This window comes from Sarcophilus harrisii, chromosome 1, assembly GCF_902635505.1.
Source record: "Sarcophilus harrisii chromosome 1, mSarHar1.11, whole genome shotgun sequence".
NCBI classification, from domain to species: domain Eukaryota; kingdom Metazoa; phylum Chordata; class Mammalia; order Dasyuromorphia; family Dasyuridae; genus Sarcophilus; species Sarcophilus harrisii.
In genome coordinates, this window is record NC_045426.1 from 639,765,039 (window position 1) to 639,786,738 (window position 21,700).

At 42.7% G+C, this 21,700-nt stretch overlaps 1 protein-coding gene across 3 annotated transcripts in view; it reads right to left on the reverse strand.

Moving 5' to 3' along the window:
* Positions 1-853: 853 nt before the first annotated feature.
* Positions 854-21,700, reverse strand: part of ZC3H3 (zinc finger CCCH-type containing 3) — a 488,431-nt gene continuing 467,584 nt past the window's right edge. For 2 of the 3 annotated variants that reach the window (XM_031947316.1, XM_031947317.1), the window contains exon 13: positions 854-1,912. In XM_031947316.1, coding sequence (XP_031803176.1) covers positions 1,652-1,912 — 261 coding nt within the window. In that variant the 3' untranslated portion in view covers positions 854-1,651. The remainder of the gene's footprint in view (positions 1,913-21,700) is intronic. The other variant, XM_031947318.1, reaches the window with a different exon arrangement.

Here is a 21,700-nt window from a genome sequence, read left to right on the forward strand (position 1 = left end):
GCCTTTTCCTCCACGTGACGATTCGGCCCCTTAGACAAGGGCTCCTCAGTCACCCTGCTGGCTGTTCCTGGAGGAGGGACTGGGGACATTAGGCATGGAGGACGAGTACAGGGAGAGCTGCTCCTGGGAAGGGCCACTTGTGTCCTGGCACTGGTGAGGGGGCTCCTCATACCACCCAGGCCCAGGTTCTGGGATTCCTGCCCATTCTCCTGAGATGACTCCTTGGAGGGGGCTGGGGTAGGATTCCCCAGGAGATCTCTGGCTCCTGGAATCAGGCTCTGGCAGGGAGCTGACGTCCAATGTGCCCCCAGAGGCAGCTGGGCCAGGGGCCCTGCCAGCCTCTCCCCACCAACGTCTTCATGGCCAAGGGTTTAGGAGGGAGCTGGTGTTCTATGTGGGAGACTACACTTCTTTCCACCTCCTCCAAGGAGTCTTTCTGGGGGGAAGGTGTGGATCTCTGAAGGGATTGTGGCCCTTCTTCCATCCCCAGTGACATTTAACTTTGGGACTAAACCTACAAATTCTCTTCTCCCAAGTCTGGTCATGGTCAGAGTCCACAGGGAGGGAGAAGAGTCAGCAGCCCCAGAAGCTGATGGTCCCTGGGCCATGTTCACAGAGAAGTGGGGTCATAGTGAGAGGGAGCCTGGGTGGCCTGTATTCCGCCCGGCTGCTGGCCCAGAGCAGCTCTTGTGGCAGAAAAGGCTTGTCTGCATAGGCCTGACTGTGTGCCCTTCTTGACTCTCCCTAAACACGGAGTTGGCGCGTGCTGCCCCTGCCCCTCTGGCGTGTGGGCTCTTGCGAGCTTCAGAGGCCCCGGGGCCGCCCCAACATGCTGAGATCTGAGGCCAGCAGGTAAGACACAGGAACTTTTATTGCTGAACATAAAATGCCAAAAAGAGGCCAGGGCGGCCGGGCCAGCAGTGGGCCCACAGGGGTGATGGGCAGGGGCGAGACACACCGGGGCCCCCTCTCTGGGGGCTGTCCTCAGTGAAGCCACTGGGAGGGGATCAGGGTGTCTTGGCTACCGCTTTCAGAGCCACAAAGCAGATCACGTTCCCACATGCACAAGCAGGTGAGGGCGAGGAAGGGGGTCAGAGAAAAGGCGGGGGGGGGGGGGGAAGAGCTGGGAACTTAAGGAGAGGAGAAATGTTGGGCCCCGAGCCCCTGAGAGGGGAAAGGGACACTCCATGTTGCTGCTGCGTGCGTAACCCAGGGCTGCTGGTCTTGTGGCGGGAGTCAGGGGAAGGAGCCCCTGCACCTTCTCTGCGGCTACGTGATCTGATACACTAGGAAAGCGTCCCTTCTCCAGAAAGCTCCATGTCCACCTTCTCCTTATCCTGCACCAAGTGTGAGGAAGGCCCGTCTTGAGCACTCCGCCTATAAGGAACTGGGTCCCCAAACTCTATTCACAGCTGATGGGCTGGAGAGAACTGGGGCTCTGGGGATGGGGGAGGAGCCTCGGAACGGGGGGAGGAGGAGGTATGCTGTGGCCTTGATTCCTGCTTCAGGGGCATGGCTATGCTGACCTGTGCCCTGAGACCCGGCTTGGGGTAGGGAAGGGGAGGAGGATAACGTATGGTGAAGAAAAAGTATGGTGAGAAAGGGAAGTGGGAGAAGAGCAGGCCCTGGTTACTCTTTAAATAAGAAAAGGCTAAAAGTCAAGGGGGGAAAAGGCCCGCCAACTCCTTGAAGGGATCGGGGAGATGGTGGCTCGGCGAGCGCTGGCAGGGCGAGGGCCCCGGCCCCGGCCCCGACCTCTCTTTTGGCAGTGGCAGCGGTTTCGACAAGCCTTTGGGGCCTTGAGGTAGGCGCCATTCTGGGGCCGGGCTGCTGGGCTTCCTGAGGGGCGCTGCCGTCTTGTGGGCCGGGCCCTGGGCAACTCAGAGTCGAGGCTTGATCTGCAGCGGCTTCCCTGAAGGAAGAAGGCAAGAGAGGAGAAGGTCTGGGTGAGCACAGGGGTAGATTCTTGCAGGTTCTCCGGATGTCCCCACTCAGTCCCTCCAGCCTTGCCTGCCAGCTCCCAGTCCAGCCATTCCCTAACATCCCTTTTCAAGCTGCCAGACCCACTTAACTACCCACACGTTCTCCACTGGAAGTCCTCTCCATTTCCACTATGGCTCTGGATGGACGGGACTTCCTGTATTTTGTGAAAAGTATCATATACAACTATTTCTTGTTGGCTACTGCTACTACCCTAGAATATAGGCTCTTGGGGGGAGGGAAGAGGGGGTGGGGATCACGTCCCCTCCCTCAGACCAGAGGCATCACAAGTACCACATACCCATCACCAGGACAGCAACAGTAGAATGGAAGCACTGTGAAGGATCTATCTAACTGCAATTAAAGAACTGGAAGAAACTTTCAGAAGTCCTGTATCTCTACACCATTCTGAGCAAAGAAATGCTCTATCTTGTCTGGAGAGTTTTTAGATGGTCGGTATTTGGCAACTTGGTCCTAGTAATCATCATGATCTTGATGTCTAACCTAAATTCTTGGTCTTATCATTTGCCCCAACTATTGGGAGAATCTCCATGTTCAAAGGTTCTAAAAGGAGAAAGAGCTGTGAAATGCTGAGACACTGGAAGGGGTATCTGAAAGATCATGGAAAATGGGAGACATTGTAAGACTGAAGAAGGAAAAACATGGTCCAGATTAAAGAAAAAAAAAAAAAAAAAAAAAAGAAACCCAAACACAACTGGGTAGAAGATGACAATGGAATGTGCAGTAGGCCGGAAAGTTTGACCCTTAGTTCTGGGCCAAATTCCAAACTTATTATTTCTAAACTTATTATTTATATTATTACTAATAATTTCTTATTATTTAAAATTCTAAATATATTATAAAAAAGATGGTGAGTGAGCATTTAGAAAAGGAAACAATTATCACAAAGAAGCATCATGGCTTTAGTAAGAACCAGTTATCCTTTCCTTTTTGAGAAGGTTACTAGGCAGAGCAGGGAAAAGTTTGGGGACACAGATAGGTCCACACAGATTGTGGACTGAGATTTGTGCAAAGCATCTGATAAAGTATTTCGTGACAATATTGTGCAGAAGATGTAGGATAGAGTACAACTGGGCAGATTTGGAATGGGTTGGATGGCTGGACTCCAATGCCAATCATTCAGAGCCCAATGCCAGCTACAGAGGTGGTCTCTGCCCTGGGGGTTTGTGGCTAGTCCTGTTTTCCTAATTCACACTGGATTGTAGAACTGCAGCTTTGGAGCCAAGAGGTTCCTTGCAGTCAATTACTTCTCCTCATTTTAGATGAGGAAACCAAAAAAGGCTGTGACTTTTTTTTTTGTAAATGACTTGGGCAAAGACATGATCCTCATCAAATCTATAAATGTTAATAACATGGGGAGAAGGGTCAGCTAGTGACAATCAGGAGGCAAAAAGATCATGAAAGTTTAGCACAAAAAAAGCCTAGAACACTGGGCAGAATCAAAGCAGATTACATTTATTTTCCACTAAATTTTAAGTCTTACACTTGGGTTAAAAAAAATTATCTTCATAAATACAGGATGAGATAGGCAGCTGTTTTGAAAAAGACTTGGGGGTTTTAGTATATGTAAGCTCAAAAATGAGTTACACAGCAGGGTAAAAAACCTAACAAGATCATAGGCTTTGATTGAGGAAGGACAGACACATGAATACATTATTGGGGAATCTATGGACAGATCTATTCACTTGGAAAAGCTGAGAAAACTGGTTAAAATGGCCATATCTTTTAGGACAAAAATTCTACTATTAGGTCAGAGATCAAACACAGAAAAAGAGGTTCCATATTAAATCAAAATATTCATAACAGAAGTGGAATTAAAAACCTGAAAACAAACTAAATGCCCATCGACTGGAAAATTGGATGTAACTGAATATTGTTGTATTCTGAGAACTGATGATTATGAAGAATTAAGAAAAGCAAATAAGTGAGGTTGAGTAAAAATAAATGGGCCCAGAAAAACAATTTATGCAATGGCTCCAATGGTGTAAATGGGAAGAATGTAATGATATGTGATGAGGCTCACCAAGATCAGATCTGGAGAAGAGTTGAGAAAATGTACTTTCCTCTCCTTTTTGCTGAGGTGGGGTGACTGTGGGTATGTGGATCATTGCATATGTTACCAGATTCAGTCAGTGTGTTGGCTGGCTTTGCTGAACTGATTTCTTTCTTCTTTACTTTTTGTTACAAAGCATGGTTTGCTAGGTGGAGGTAAGGAGGGAGGGAAGATATACTTGGAAATGGAAGTGATATAAAAACAAAGAAGTTTAAATTTCTTAAGCATTAAAAAAAAAAAAGCATAATTTCCAAGATGAAGATGAGTTCCACCACTATACTCTGCTCAGTTATAGCACTGTGGCAATTCTGATCCCTGTAAGTTAGGAAAGTCATTAAGGAAAACCTAGAATAAGGAAGCCCAGCTCATAGGAGGTTTTCCTAAAAGACAATGGAAACAGGATAGATTAAGACTTGTTCTGTGTGGTTCCAGGATTCTGAATTAGGAACAATGAGTAGAAATGGCAGAGAAATAGCATCCCAAAGTAGAAGGGCTGCCACTGGAGAAGTGTCTGACTCTCACTGGAAATCTTTAGGCAAAGGCCAGATAACATTTGTTAGGTGTGTCATAGAAGGAATTCTTTTGCTGGGGAGGCCTGTTGTTTGCACTGAACTAAGCTGCCATTGAGAGATCTTTTAGCTCTGAAATCCTGTGACTGTACATACAGTCTGCTGGGAATGGAAGATCTAGAGGAGGTTAACTGGGATAGGAAGAAGAGTGGAAATTATTATATGAGGGCTGGTTGAAGGAACTGGTATATTTAACTTGGAGGAGTAAAGACTCAGGGAATAAGAGAAAGGACAGCACATGATAGATTCTCTTTAATCATTTAAAGGAACTGTCATATGGAAGAGGAATTAGACTCGTTCTACTTGGCCCTAGAAGGCAAAACTAGAACAACTAGAGAAAGTTGCAGGAAAGTACATTTCACCTTGCTAGATGAAAAAACATTCAAATAATTAGAATGGATCCCAAAGTAGATTTCCCTGTCACCGAACATCCTATAAGCAGCAGTTAAGGTACGGTTTGTTGGAGGTCCTTTCTGAGGTCCCTGATGGCTAAGATTCTAGGAGGGAAGTGGGTTTCCGGGCCATCTTTTTCCTAGGAGAGCAGGCCCCTTCCCCACCCTCTGTAATGCTTGCTCCCTTGCTCGGCATCCTTGGAATCCTGTGGATGACGCTCTCCTCCCTGCCCCTCTGCCTGCTGGGATCGTGTTACCCTGTTCCCAAGCTGGCCTGGCCTGGGACTTCCAGCTGTACATTCTTGTCCTCCACCCCCACCCCCCCCCCCCCCCCCCAGCTGAAGTCGGGGAGATCAGGGGTGTGGCTGTAAACAAGCCCTGGTCCAGGTCAGGCTCCAGAAGCAGAGGGAAGGGAGGGCAGCAAACAGGCAGGGCGGTCCCTACGCTGGCTCTCTGGGGCACTGCGGGGCTGCAACTTGATGGGAGAAGATGCTCCAACACACAAAGCAGTGCTGACAACCTACTGTCCTCTCCTGTGGGCTCCAGGAGCCCCTCATTCAGTCATTCAACGAGTTGCTCAATGAAACAGCCCCAGAGTGCTAGATGAAATTAGAGCTTGGAGGAGATGGCCGGGGGAGGATCAGACGGGGCTCTGGCCTGTGAAGCTCCCCACTGTAGCTGTACTCCAAACTCGAAATACCTCCCCCCCAGCCTGGGGCAGGTTTGCACCTCAGGCCTAGAATGCTCCCCCCTCCTCTTTTTAAGGATTTGCAGTTTTCTTCAAGGCTCCTACTATCTAAATTCCTTATTATTTTCCCTTTTTCACTCTGGGATTGACTTTTTTGCTTTTCTGCACACATGTTGTATTCACTAGTGGAATATAAGCTATCTTCAAACAAAAATGACTTCATTTTTGTCTGTCTCCAGCATAGAGCACAGGTAATTTAATCAATGCTTGTCAGACTGGACTGGAGAGGCAAGCAACAATTTTGACAAATTACTCTGGTGAGGTCAGGGGTCAGGTCAAGTCCTAATCTCTTCCTCCAGACACTAGTTCATAAATGCTGGCCAAAAAAAAAGGGTGGTAATGGAGCTTTTTGAGGAAACAGAAATTCAGAAATGCAAGAGACCAGGCAGAGTCCATTCTGCCTTCCTTGACCCTCTAAGCTCTTGGTAGATGACTCTCTCTGTCTCTCCCAACACTGGTTTGGGCTGGGTTTCTAGGGGATCATGGCTCTCTGTCAAGTTTTCTTGTCCTTTTCCTTCTCCTTCCTTCTTTTAGACAGAGATCACATTTTTCAAAAGGGCTTTTTCTAGTAATTAAGGGAAAGAGTGTGAACTATATTAATATACATACACAGGAGAGAGCTGTTACCCATCCTGGCATCTTCTCTAAAGAGCTCTCCAGAAGCAGGACCCCCATAATAGGATGCAGCTGGCTCCTCTCAAACCAATCCTACCTTCCTACCTCCTTCCAGCCCAAACCACTGACACTAGTGGGCTGTCTGCCCCTTCAGGTCTCCCCCAATCCTCTGAAATCCAGCTCTGGAGCAGCAACAGCTACTTCCATTTCTGTAGGGCTTTAGTGCTCACAAGATGTTTCTCTCATTACAACTTAACAGGACTGGAAGGAGGAGGATCATTCTCCCCTAAGGCCGGGAGAGGTGGCTGCTCATCCCTCAACAACTGTGGCTCTGGTGACGATCCTCGGCATCCTTAGGCAAGCCCCTCCACAGCAGCATGGCTGGCCCCTCCAACTCCAGGTGGCCTGGGAGGTCTGTGGCAAAGTCTTCAAACGTTTGGGGTCTTCTCTACGCCATAAAGAGGCATTTTAGTGCATTCACAGACACCATCACAACCGGTAACAGAAAGGCTCAACTTCCTCGAGCCCATGGGGAAGACAATGTAATAAGGCCAGGGAGGAGAGGGAGAGAAGACTGGAAAATGGCTGAGCTGGGTTGGGAAATATTTCTCAAGAAGAGATGAAAACAGAACCACTTTTGTAAAGAGGAAAGGGGGAATGTGAGGGGGAAACTCGGGGATGGCTGTTGAAATCCTGGAGGACAGCAAATCTTTGACTCCCACCTTACTTCAGAAATTCATTAGCTTCTCCAAACCACTAAAACAGCCCCCTGATACATCAGGACCCTTTTCTAAATCCTTCATTTTGCAGATAAACAGGCCCAGAGAGGTTACATAACTTAACAATATCACACAGCTACTGAGTGTCAGGGCTAAGCCTCGAAGCTCTGTTGCCAAATTTAAAGCTCTTTCCTACTGCATCAGCCTGCCATGCTCAATCACAATTCCTGGAGCTGGTTTTCTAGTTCACTCCCCATCCAGGTTGTCTTTCTCTGAATCTACTCATTTTGTTAGTGCCCTTTTTAAAAACGTGACACTTAAAACTTGACAGGACACTCTGGGTCCATCTGATCACAGCTGAGTCAATAGGAGTTATATCCTGGATACTACCTTTATGAATACACTCTAAGGGAGCATCTTAAGGCTGACAGGGAAATAAGACACTTTTTCATGTTTTACCTCCCAAAACAGATTACAGATTCTTGAGGACAGAGACCATGTCTTATATTCTCAGAGCTACTATGAGAGGCAGCATAGTGTAACAGAGTGAGAACTGGCCTCAGAGTCAGGAAGATTTGGTTTTAAGTATACCCCCCGCCCCCTCTATTCCTTCCCTCCTCAACAGATTCTTCTTTCTCTGTGTGTCTCTCTGTGTCTGTCTTTGTGTCTGTCTCTGATGAGCAAGACACTTAGGTCTCTCATTCCCCCAGGAAATTCTCAGACTATGTAAAGACTTTCTTGCTAGAAAGAGATTCATCATCAGTTCTTTATACTGGTATCACAGATACAGACCCAAAGAAAACAGAACAAAACAAAACAATACCAAACAAGACCATGTTAGTGAAATGCTTTCTAAGTCCAAAAAGAGATAGAAATATCAGCTATTGTTATTATAAAGACCAGGCTATTAGCCTGGCATTCAAAGACCTTACAAATGGGTCCCAATTTCCTTTTCTAGCCTTGGCTTTAAACTTCTTATTCCCATAGACTCCAGCTTCTAGCCTTTCTACAACTAACCAAGGACCATGTACATCTCATGCTCACCCTTCCACTGTGCACCTGCTCTTCACTAGGTTTAGAACATCTCTACTGCCAGCTCCTTAATTCCTTTATACCTGCCCCATAAAGCACGACTCCACTACTGCTTCTTGTCTAGGAAGCCTTCCCTGATCCCCCCTGGCAGATGTTATCTTTCCTTTTTTCGACTTCTTTGCGTCTTATCTAAGAAGAAAATGGACCTGTAGGAGCAGAGGGGAATTTTGTCTTGTTTCAAGAGGGTGCAGTATGAAGAATGTCAAGGAGAGGAGAAAGAGAGGAAGGATCACTGAACACAAGGGAGTGTTTTTTCTTTGTCTTTTCCTTTTCTTTTTTGTGTGAGAGGCAATTGGGGTTAAGTGACTGGCCCAGGGTCACACAGCCAGGAAATGTTTGTTTAGCATCTGAGGCTGGATTTGAGCTTAGGTCTTCCTGACTCCAGGGCTGCTGTTCTATCCAATGTGCCATCTATCTGCCCCCTGTTTTTTCTTTTAAAAGCAGGCACAGAAAATTCTTCTTGTAGAGGAGACTCTGAAGAGGAAGCTCTTGATTGCTTGCCAAGATAATATGTTGTAGCAATACCCATACTGTCAGGTGAGAAGGGTTAGAAGGGACAAGTAATGGCATTTGGTGACTTCTTGCTGAGGAACTGAGGAAGCTCTTGTTCACAAGAAAACCTCATTAGGGTGATGGTCTTTCCAGGGCATGTACAGAAAATGTTCTAAGTCTTGTCACTCCAGATTAGTAGTGCTTAGTAAAGGCCATTCAATTGGATATATATATATACATACATATATATATATATATATATATATATATATATGTATATATATATATATTACTGTAAAAGAGAATCTAAAAAGCATTCTACTTATTACAAAGATGTGGGCAAGAAACTTGAGACTTTAAGAGGTTCATTAAGGGTTATCATTAGTGACTATTGAAGACAAGAGCTCCAGAGGAGAAAGTCAGATTTGAGAAAAGAATGGCTGGTTAAGAAGGTAGTGTCTAAGAATGGAATTTGGAATTTGGGACAATGGTTTAAGATATAGGCAGGAATTAATACACTCTGGTACTGGCTAAGAAACATACAATACACAACAATAAATAACTATAGTAATCTAGTATATGAGAAAAAGAAGCAATACCGTGATTTGAGTATAATACAAATTACCTGATTAGAAAGAAGAAAAAGATGAAGAGTTAAGGAAATAGATCATAAACCTAGCAGAGAAACATGACAGGAGAGTGAGGGGGGACTTGAATTATTCAGAAATCTCCGGTTTCTTTCTGCCCAAAGCAGAGACCAGCTAGCTAAATTCCCAGAAAAAAAACTGTCCTTGTTCTCTCTACTTCTTCTCTCAAAAATTTCGTTAAGAACTTTTACTCTGGCTTCCAATCTCATCATGTAATTGAAACTTCAAAGTTACCAATGATCTTTTAAATGTCAAAATCCCATGGCCTTTTCTCAATCTTCATCTTTCTTGACCTCAGTGTGGCATTTGTCAGTGCTGCTCAAACTCATTTTCCTGGATACTTTCTCCAATCTGGATTTTCGTGATATAGTTATCTACATCTTTGAACACTCCTTAGTCTTGTTTGCTGGAACATAATTTGTGATTTATCCCTTAACTGTGGATGTAATCCCAAGCTCTGTCTTGGGTCTTTTCTCTTTATATTCACTCTCTTGACAATCTTATCAACTATCATGAATTTAGTTACTATCTTCACAGTGGCCTCTACAGTTTCTTTTAGCTTCAAATCTATGGTCCTATATATCTCAGATCTACTTATCTATTCAGTGCTTTTCTTTCTGCTGAGCCCCAGGATTTTACCTCATCAACTGCCTATTGAATATTTCAAACTGGATGCCCTGTAGACATCATAAACTCAACATGTCCAAAAGAAATTTTGTTATTCTGCGACCCCCTCCCCAACAAACTAACCTCCTCCTAATTTTTGCCATTTTTGTTGATGTCATCATCATTCTTATGGTCACCCAGTTTAGCAATTCTGGAGTTATGCTTAATTCTTGATTCTCTCTTATTTTTCCTTTTCCCATATCTAGTCAGTTTCTATGTTTTATTCAATTAAATCCTATACTTTAATTTTGAATTCCTTGTCAAATCTTGCCAAAACCAGTCCTGGTTTAGTCTCACCAACAACATTTCCTACTTCTACTTATGAGCTGCTGAAGAAAAGTAAAGTAATAGTGTTGATTGGGACCACAATAAATTTATGCTATCTAATCTCAATTAGAACCATGCTTCTCTGTAAGAAAATTAAGTCCTTTTATTTTTTATTGATTGACTCCTCCTACCCAACCTTCTCATCTTTTTAGCATGAAACCTTGCTTCCCATTTTACTCAGAAAAACAGGGACATCTGTCATAAAATCTATTTTCTTTTCTATTTCACATCTCAAAACCCCTCTATCACCTCCTCTACCCCTTTCTTGCCTCTTTTGCTTAAACCTTTAGGCAAGAAGTGGCCTTTCTTGCCAATGCCAACCTTTCTGACTTGCATTTTAATCCCATCTGAGAGCTTGTTCCCTTGATTATTCCCTCTTCACCCTTTTTGTCAATCTCTCCTATCCTTGGCACCTACAAACATTGTTAGATCTCTCTCATCTTTAAAAAAACTTTCACCTAACTCCTTCAATCCTCTATGCTATCAACCTATTTCTCTGTTCCCTTTAATAGCAAACTTTTAGAAAGGATCACCTATATACTAAATAACCCAACTTACAGAACTATTTACAAAAAAAGCTTAATTTCACCTAGAGAGAGGATCAAATTTGTGTTTGGCTTCAGAGAGCTAGGATCAATGAACAGAAGCACAAATAGATAAATTTAAGATTGAGATGAGGTCAACTTCATTACCATTTGAAATGTAAAATGAGATGGTAGAGGATTCCTTGGAAGTCTTCAAGAAAAGCTGGAATGATGTGTCAGGAACACCTGAGCAGAGAGATTTTGCTTCAGGTCTATTTTGGACCTTTGGGTGGCTACAGTAGCTGCTTTTTATTCAGAATTCCCATGAGTTTTTCCAAGGACACCAATGGGTTGATAACTGACAATCTTTTCTCAATCTACATTCTTTTGACATTTTTGTCACTTTTAATGCTCATGACCACTCCCTGCCTTCTCTCAGCTTTCTCTCCTAGGTCTTCCCTCTTATCACTCCTATTAGTACTTATTAAGTGCTGCTTTGTACAAAATAATGTACTAAGGGAATGGGGATATAAATAGAAGAGTAAGACAGTTTCTGCTGTCAAGAAGTTCGCATTCTAAGAGAGGAGGCATCTGAGTTTCAGCTACAAGTCAGAAGGAAAGGTTCTATGGTTCTTATAGCAGCAAATCAAGTGATATTTCTTCTCTGATGTCACGTTCACTTACAGAATCACATCAGTTTCTGATGTTGAGTCACCTGACAGTGCCAAGGTCTTTGGTGACAAGAAATTTCATTTTTGGGTCTTCAGAATATGTTGCTACAGCACTGGCAAAAGCAGTTGCCAGGCTACATCTCCACAGGGGATGCTTCTCAGGATGATGGCTGCAAACACTGGGATGGAGAACTGCTATTTCAAAGGCTCTTGGGTGCAGGGTCCTGGGCTGTCTCTGTCAGGACAGGAGGGGGGTAGGGCGGGGGTGCCGCCTTCTGTACTTCCCTCATTGTGCCCTGCTGCTGTAACTAGGCTGGCTTGGCTGCTTTGGGGCTGGTAGTTGGTGGGCACCTAGTGGGGATGGCTGGCAGCAAGGTTGGTGCTCTAAGGGAGGCCTGATGCTGCTTCTCCTAGGGCACTCTTCTCAGGTTCCTTTGCCTGGTCACCAATCATATCCTACTCCATTACTCTGAGTGTCCCCCCAAATCTTGTTGTTCACTTCATCAATTCCCACTGGCTCAACTATCATCTTTATGTAGATAACTCTGAGATCTACTTCTCCAGCCTTAATCTCTCTTCAGAACTCCGGACCTTCATTCTTAACTGATTACTGGGAATTTGAATTGACGGGCATCTCAAATTTAATTCAAGTAGAGTACATTATCTTTCCCTCCAAATCCATTTTTTATCCCTGAACTGAGCATTTCTGTGAAGGCCACACCATTGTTTCAATTACTCAGGTTTCCACTTGGGTTTATCTTTATCTAATCAGTTCCCAATCTTGTTTCTACCGCCACAATATCTTTCACATCCACTTCTTGTCTTTAATCCTACAGCTACCATTCTGGCTCAGCTCCTCTCACCGCCTACCTGGATTATTACAAGAACTTTCTAACGAATTTTCCTGTCTCCAACTGATCTCTTCTTCAATCCAGCCAACACATAACTCTTAAAATGATTTTCCTAAAGTGAGGGAAAATTACGTGAGTGAGCATATCATCCCTGTGTTCAATAAACTTTAGTGGGTCCAGGTCAAAACTAATTCTTCTGTTTGCCATTTAAAAGCCCCTCAAAAATTTGGTTTCCTAGTTACCTTTCCAAGTTTATGACAAATCACTCCTATTCCTGCATTTTATGGTTCAGCCATATAAATAAAATTTTGTAATTTGTCAGACACATCTCCCCTCCCAACCTTTTCCTTCCCAATGTCCCCATCTTAAAATGGCTACTTTTCTCCAAAGCTCAGTCCAAAAGTCACTTTCTATATGAAAGCTGTTCTGATCCTTCCACTAGTATGGAAAATTACCAAAATTACCTTAACATATTTTGTATATGTACATACACACATCTCTCTCTACCTATCAATCTACACATACAAATGTACAGATATACATATCTATACATGTGCATGCACACACACATTTATATGTACATATCTCCTCTGACAGAATGTAAGCTTCCTGAGGTCAAGGACTCTAATTTTTATTTTGATATTCCCAGTGTCTAGCAGAATGTCAGGCATATAGGAGATAATATAATAAATACTTGCTGACTAAAGTATTCTTGGGATCTATGCTTGGCCCTGAGCTGTTTATTCTTTTTGTCAGTTTTTGGATAAAAGCTTAAATAGCATGTTTATCAAATTTGCATGTGGCATAAAATTGGGAGGAATAACTACTATAATGGGTGACAGTTACCACTCAAAATGATCTTCCATGGCTGGAATTTTAAGTATATCTAGTAAAATCAGAAATTCTTTGGGCAGAAGGACTCTTTCATTTGGCTTTATATCCCCACACAATTTGTTGTTGCTGTTTAAGTTGTTTTTTAGTCACGGCTAACTCTTTGTGACTCCATTTGGGATTTTCTTGGCAGAGATAGTGGAGTAATTTGCCCTTTCTTTCTCCAGCACATTTTACAGATGATGAGGAGACTAAAGCAAATGGAATGAAGTGACTTGCCCACGGTCACACAGCTATCAAGTGTCCCAGGCCTAATTTGAATTCAGGAAGAGGAGTCTTTCTGACTTCAGACTGGATACTATCACTGTGCCATCTAGTAAATCACATGAAAGGCGCTTAAAGATGTTTGTTGAACAGAACTGGATTCAAATGTGTAAGTCTTAATCAGGGTTCAAAAAATTGAGTTCCTAAATTTGACTTGGTAAAAATGTGAGTTATATATCAGTTCAAGGGAGAAAGATCTGGGTTTTGGGGTATATTGTAAGATGGATGAGTCAACAATATGCTTTGGCAGCCAAGAAAATGAATGTAGTCTTCACTTAGATCTAGTAGCAGGACTAGAGAAGGCAGTACTGCTATGCTTTTCACAAGACCACATTTTATTTTTTTAATCTAGAAACATATTATCTTAAATAAAATATAAACATATAACTCACAGGAATAATTTCTAGAAGTTGCAGAAACTTAGAATTATAACTGAGAGCAAGATTTCAAAGTAAGACAGCAACAAAGTGATACAGACATCACATTTTAGTGATGATAAACCAGAGAATAGTGTCCAAAGGAAAGCTGAGATGGTGAAGGGCCTTGAGTTCATGCTAAATGATTGGCTGAAAGACAGGTGGATATTTATCCTCAAGAGAAGACTTGGGGGACATGATACATAACTTCAAATTTTTGAAGGACTATCATGTCAAAGGAGGACCCTGCTTGGTCCCAAAGGGAAGAATCAGAAGAGGCAAATATAGGCTTACTCTAAGTAACAACTTCCCTTGCTTAGAGCTGTGAGTATAATGACCTTCTTTGGGAAGTCTCATTGAAGGCCAGATAGTCACTGTAGCTCATAGAGGGGATTCTTGTACAGGTTTTGGTCTGGCCTTGGGGTGGCCTCTAAGATTCCCTTTAACCCAGAGATTTTATATTATGTTGGATTAACATTTACAAACATTCATACGCTACTATCAGGTTATAAATTCCCTGGCTGGGACATTGCAGAATTCTTTTGTTCACAAAATAGGCACTTACACCTTTTCACTGAATTGCTGACTCCTCCTGGTCCTTCTCCACAGCCCAGGGTTGGTTTTCCCTCTGTTATTTGCATGCATGTAAGTGTGCACCAGGAATGATGTAGTTTTGTATATCTATTTTATTTATCTGTCTCCCCTACATCATACCCAGCCAGGCACAAGAACCCAGGAAATATGGAAGTAAAGCAAGGTGGAAATCAGGGAACTGTTCTTCCCCACAGCAGAAGCACATGCGTGTGTGTCTCTCTGTGTGTAAATGGGGATCTGGGGAAAAGACAAAAGGTTTGCAGGGCGATCAGGCTGAGATTAGAGAGAGGATATAGAGGAATCAGCTTTGAAATCCAGGTCTTCCATCCCTCAGACCTGGGTAGTAAGAGCCAAAGCAATCCAAGGATTATCTCTTCTCACTCCCTCATTTTACAGACAAGTAAATTGAGATTTAGAGGTGTAAAGTGAGTGGCACGCAGCTATAAAGCCGCAGGTCACAGCATGTAGACCTGGGTCCTTGGATGCCTTCTTTCTACTACATCACAGATCCCACCAAAAGGAATTTTCTGGAACTAGGGAGTGGAGTAGGAGCAGAGGCCTATAGTAGTCAACTGTGACGTTGTCCAGGTTCTGCAGTTTATCCATCCCTGGGTTTTAGTTTTGGGTATAATCTGTTCTGGTGGGGGAGGAGAAAGCTCCTGGAAATTAACCGGCAATTAATGAATCACTGTCAACTAAGTCTCATCTGTCCCAGGAAAGTAAAGTAAAGGAGGATTCCAGGACAAAGTCAAAGCACAGAGTTTGGGTGGGAGTGATAAATATCAACGTGTGCACACATACACAAAGTCACATCTGGGAACACAGTTGCCAGACGAGGCACGGTGACGCCAGACTGTTTCTAGATGTTTTCAAAATCAAGTTTCCTACCCAGGAGGTAAGTTCAATTCCTAAAGGAAGTGTTAGTTTAGGGAAAAGGATGGAGATTGTGGAGAGGAGGCCGCCAAAATGTGTGCACGCGTGCTCTGCTGTGGTTGGAAACTGTTCAGAGGACGGGAGTTGGGGAGAAGGCGTGATCCTTGCATATGCCTCCTCTTGCTGCCAACATCTGAAGGTCCCCGACTACTTGGGCAGATGCATTTAAAAAGCTTAGAATAATGCGGGGCAGGAATAACAAATCATTTATAACTTAATAGTGCTTTAAGGTTTTGTAAGGCATTTTATGTGTATTATCTCATTTGATGCTCACAACAACCTTGGGAAGTAGGGACTATTTGTTTCCTCACTTTATGGATGAGGAAACTGAGGCAAGCAAAGGTTAAGGGACCAGCTCAGGATCACAGAACTGAAAGTAGCTGAGGTGGGATCTGAACTCGGATCTTCCTGACTCCAAGTCTGGGACAATACTGAACCACTGAGATGTTTAGAATTCAAAGGCCTTTGTAACCTACCCATCTGGGCCACCTTCCCCCCACCCTTAGCCCTTCATCTCTGCCCTCCATGCCTTCTTCCCCATGGACATGGGCATCTCCTCTGGCTGCCTGTCTGTCTGGAATGCTTGCCCTCCAAAGTTCTACTTCCTGGTTCCCCTGGATTTCCTCAAGTCCCATTTAAAATTTCACACTCTATAGGAAGGTCTTTGCCAATCCTCTTACTTCCAGTGCTTTCCCTTTGGTGATTACTTCTTTTTTCTGGTATATTTTCTGGTATATAGCCTATCTGCTGTTTACATGTTATTACCCCCAATTAGATCACGAGTTCCTCTAGGGCAGGGATTATCTTTTACCTTTCTAAGTGTCTTCAGCACACAGAACAGTATATGGCACATAGCAGGTAATTAAGTGCCTGCTATATGCTATTAGTGTTTACTGACTGGCTGACTGACCTGCTGCCCAGGTAGTTTCAGGTCTGACACTAAATGTGGTGACAAGGTATATGACAGAGATTTCAAAGCATGTAGTTTGTCATTCAAAGCCCTTGATAACCTAGACTTATTTTCCCTCCTTCCCCACACATGTTCGATTTTCAGGCAAAATCAGTTCTCCAATTATCCCTCAAACAAGCTCTTTGAACTGGCATGTAGTATCTATAAAGAAAAACACTGGATTTGGATTCCAAAGACTGGGGTTCACATCTAACATCTGCCACTTACTAGCCCTGTGCTATTGGACAAATCACCTCCTCTGAGAAGGCAGACAGTTCTTTCATTTATAAAATGAGAGGTTAGTCCTCTAGATTTAGTTTTTGTTAACTATAAAATCCTCTGATTCTAGTTCCCACCTTTCAGCTCTTCCCATGAGGTTCCCTCTTCCTGTAATCTCTGACCGCCTCTAACTTCTTCCTATCCCATTTCTCCCTCTTCATGCCATTCAAGACCTAGAATTCTGAATTCCTTCTTTCCCCCTCATGTGGAAGGAATCTCTATTTTCTGCTCTCACAGTACAATGTACTTTTTATTCAATGACAGAGCTTAAAAAGTGACAATTAACGAATCAGTCAACCAAGTCTCATCTGCCCCAGGAACCTGTCCTTGGTCTTGTTCTGTTCAATATTTTTATCACTTAAAAGCACGGATAGCATGCTTTTCAAATGGGAGATAGCTATTCCCCTTCAAGCTTTATGAGTTAATACATTGGATAACATGGTATTTAAAAAAAAAAAAAGATTTCCACAGTTTAGAACAACCAATTGAATAACTCTCAATAGTTTGTGAAGTGAATGTAAAGTCTTAGCTTTGGGCACACAGAATCACAAAATTTGAGAGTGGCCAACCCAAACAAGACATGAATTCTCAGGAGGAGCCAAGAAGTCAATTCCATCAAAGATGCTTGACATAAGGAAAGGCTTTATAAGCATTAGAGCTATCCAAAAAGTATGTCAGGGGATACAGGGGATCCATGTTACTGGAAATCTTCCTACAGAGCTTAGATAACAACTTGCTTGATGTTGTAGAAGAGGCTCAGATACAGGTTAGACTAGATGAAGTGTTTTCTAATGATGTGATTTCATGAATCACCCTTAAGAGTATTGTGTTCATTTTGAGAAGCTATATCCTAAGAGAAACGTGGACAAGATGTATCAAAAGGAAGGTATTTCAGATAGTGAGGGAATTGTAAACCAGAGAATAAAATGGTTGGTTGAAGAAAGGCTACTAAACTTGGAAAAGAAAAAAACCTTAGAAAATGTTATAGGTAGGAGAGTAATTAAGCTTGTTTTATTTGGTCAAAGATTAAAACTAGTAACAATAACTTGCATTTAAGGTCTGCAAAGTACTTTATACATATCAGTTCACTGGATCTCACAACAAGCCTATGACACAGGGCTACTATTATTCTTATTTTTACAGGAGAGGAAACTGAGACACAGAGAAGTTGTCTCACTCAGGGTCAAGCTGATAGAAGTATTTAAGCCTGGATCTGAACCCAGATCTTCTGGACTTTAAGTACCTTGCTCTATTTACTGTGTCACCTAGTTGCCCGCAATGCCAAAGTTAAGTTGCAAAGGCCAAGCTGTTCCTGCAGTGGGAGTCTCTAAGAGGATCTTCCCAGAGATCGTCACAGAGATCGGATTCCCAAAACTGAACTTTATCCCAACTCTGAGAATCTGTGACTTTATAAAGAAAGTCTGAAGCAGCAATGGCTGAGTGAGAGCCAGGATGGAGGGTAGTGGCGACTACAACCAAATATGGATGTGGATCTCAAAGACGATCACTACCCAGGGACACGAACTCCAAGTACTCCTGGACTGGCAAGCTAGGCGAGCTTAACCTTTCCTCTATTAACATAGCCTAAAATCTGCCTTATTTTTTTTTGGCAAGCCACTTAGACTAATGCATAGGGATACCTAAAGACAATCTTCCAAAAGCACTCAGTGGCTGTCTGAATGAGTTAGTTGCTCTTTTGCTCAAGTGGCTCTCGTGGCTTCCTGACACCTCCTCCATCTGTCACAGCTGACCCTTCACACAGCTTACATTCTATAATCTATAGATAAACTGGCCGATTTGCTAAACTCCAGAGATCTCCAGGCTATTGTGCAAACCACCAAATCTAACATGCTCTCCCTTCTCCACAGACTCTCAGAATTCAGCCATTCTGGTCTCCTCATTATTCTCCATGCTCTGGATGCCCTCCCCTTCCCCTCCCCCCCACTTCCATCTCTTCGAATTCCTGGCTTCCTTATAGATGCAGTTCACATGCCACCTTCTCCAGGAGGCCCTTCCTGGTTACCCCCGGCTGCTAAGAGACAATTCTCACCAATGTTACTTTCTATCAGCTCTGGACTTATTTTGTATGTTCTGATTATTTCATAAAACAAATGTAGGCTCCTAAAGAGCAGGGACTGTTTTTGCTTTGTGTGTGTGTGTGTGTGTATGGGGGGGGGGGGGAGAGACAGAAGAGGCACATAGTAAGCATTTAAGAAATTTTTTTTGATTGATGCATATATTAATGCCTCAGTTTCTAATCTATAAAATGAAGATAACACTTGCTCTTGTCTGTTCCACAGCTGTTGTTTCAAAGAAGATAATGTACAAAAGTGTCTCGAAAACTTTAAAGTGCCATATGAGCAAGCTATTTAATTACACTTCTCCCTGTACTTGTAACAGTTGATTTTCTTTACTTCCTCTATCCTGGCTATGTACATTTTATTTTTTTTTCTTTTTGGGGATGAAGGGGCCTAGAATACTGGGCAAAATTTAATAAAATGTAATTTAGTATGAAAAAGGTAAAATCATACTTAAAGATCCATGTCACAATTATAAAGTTAGGGAGGGAATGGTGACTGAAGTTTGTCTGAAAAAGATCTAGGAGTTTTAGGTGTCTACAAGCTCCATGTGAGTTAGGGGCTAAGTATAGTAATTGCCCAAATAAGCTAGAAGCAGAGTTTCTTTGAATGCATCTGTTCACTGTGAGCTTGCCTACCTGACATTGTTCTCATCACTCTTAATGCCTTTAGTTACCTGTGCTGGCTTTCATCTACTGTAAATGCTTTTTTAAAATCTGGGCTTATCAGAGTACTCAGCATGCAGCCACACGAGCTACTTTTGTTTGGCACAGGAATCATTTATCACTGCATTAGCAGAATTTTATTCTCAAGTGCTTTTGTTCCCTTATGAGCTGACTTTCTTTTTTGCATCTCAAGTCATAGGATCATCTTGATATTTTTTTCAAACTTTCTGAAATTTAAAATATACTGTATATCTCAGATCACACCAAATGTTACTTTTATAGTTACAAACAGCAGGATAACATAATCACTTTCTCCCAATGTTTCTGTCCTTTCTAATTCATCACCTTGGTGAACACATTAAAGTACAGAAGAGCAGTGTTCTTGGATGATTCCTCTGCCTTTTGAAAGATTAATGTTCTGAGTACCTCTTCCCTGCCAAACTACCCAGTCTTCTAAATATTTTTCTTGTCTTCTGAGGGCCGAGGATATCAAGACATTCCCATTCCCTTTCTCTTTTAGTATAGCTAAAAATCACATGAACTTTTGGGACATCCACCTCATGCTGTTAACTGATGAACTTTTAGTCCAATAAAATCCCCAGATTTTAGCTGTTCTATTATTCAGCTATTCAAATTCATGTTTAAGTGGCAGCAATTCATGAAAAGCAGAACTTTTGGATGGAATATTGGACTTGAGGTCAGGAAGAGCCAAATTCAATCTTGTCTCTAATACTATCTGTAAAGTACTTAATCACTCTGGATCATGATTTCTGGCTTCTGACCTCTTCATCCCCTTGAAACTGTCCTCTCCAAAGTTACCAGAGATTTCTTAACTGCAAAACTGGTAGCCACATTTTAACCCTCATCCATCTTGGCCTCTGCAGCAAGTGAAAGCTTACTACTACTCCTTCCAGTTCCTCTCACCCAGGTCCTGGGTGACTCTGCTCTCCCTTGTGTCTCTGTTCCTTCTCTTTTGCTGGCTTCATCCATGTGTCTCCACAAAACTTTGACATAATAAGCCCTTTTCTTTCTCTCTTCTCTTCTCTTCTCTTCTCTTCTCTTCTCTTCTCTTCTCTTCTCTTCTCTTCTCTTCTCTTCTCTTCTCTTCTCTTCTCTTCTCTTCTTCTCTTCTGTTCCCGCCCCCCCCCCCCCCCCCAAACACTCTTTGCTTCAGGACTTCTCTATTACTATTGATACCACCACTATCTTTTTGGCGCTCATTTGCCCCATATATCCAAATGACTGCCAAATCTTGTCATTTCTTTCTATACACCTCTTGCAGGCATCTCCCCTTCTCTCCATTTACACAGTCACCTAGCTCAGATCCTCAATTGGACTATTACAATAGCTTTCTAATAACGTTATCTCTGCCTCAAATCTTTCTTCACTCATCTTTCAGTTGCCAAAGTGATTTTCCTGAAGTATAGGGATGACCACATAAGCTTTGCTCAATAAAATTCAATGGCTCCCTGTTACCCAGGATCAAATATCAAGTCTTTTGGCATTTAAAGCTCTTTACAACCTGGTTGCATTCTTATATTCTTTTCCTGTATATGACTATACCCCTTACTCAGAGATACAACAATTAAGGGTCAAAGAAGACAGGAAAGAAAATCCAAGTTACTTTCGCTTCTTTTTATCTGTTATTTGGCTATTTTCCCCATTGCACTGTGGTTTTAAAAAGTGAAGGGTTGGTCTGACAATGATATTCCATCACTCCAGTGCAGAGCTGACTAAAACACCTATTCCTTCCCTATTACATGTAGATGGAAGGTGTGATAGTCATCTCTGGTGAATCAGCCTCAAGATCAACCCCAGTAGAGATTCTCCTTCCCTTTACCTGCAAAATCAACCCCAAAATCACTGAATGAAGTAAGCATGATAGAAATGGTCATATTTGTAGCTCTGTCAAGAATTTCTTTTATTCTCCTACTATTCTGAAACTTATCTTGGAACCTTAGGGGCAGGAGGAGAGCTATAATAAAATATTTCTTCTTCCCAGCTTTCCCAATAACTCCTTGTTAGCCAGCAGTCCCATTTCTCAGCTTCTATGTGAGATCTCAGAATTCAGACTGGCCCCAAATGAGGTTATAAAAGTCACAAATAACTGCCTGTGCCTTTTCCTTCATCTAGAAGGCTCTTTTTTTTGTTGTTGTTCTGAACTGTGAGGGAAATCCCAGGCAGAAAAGAAAAGAGATCAGTAATAACTATGAAGAAATGCTGTAGAAATGACTTAATATATGAAGTTATGCTCCCTAACAGTC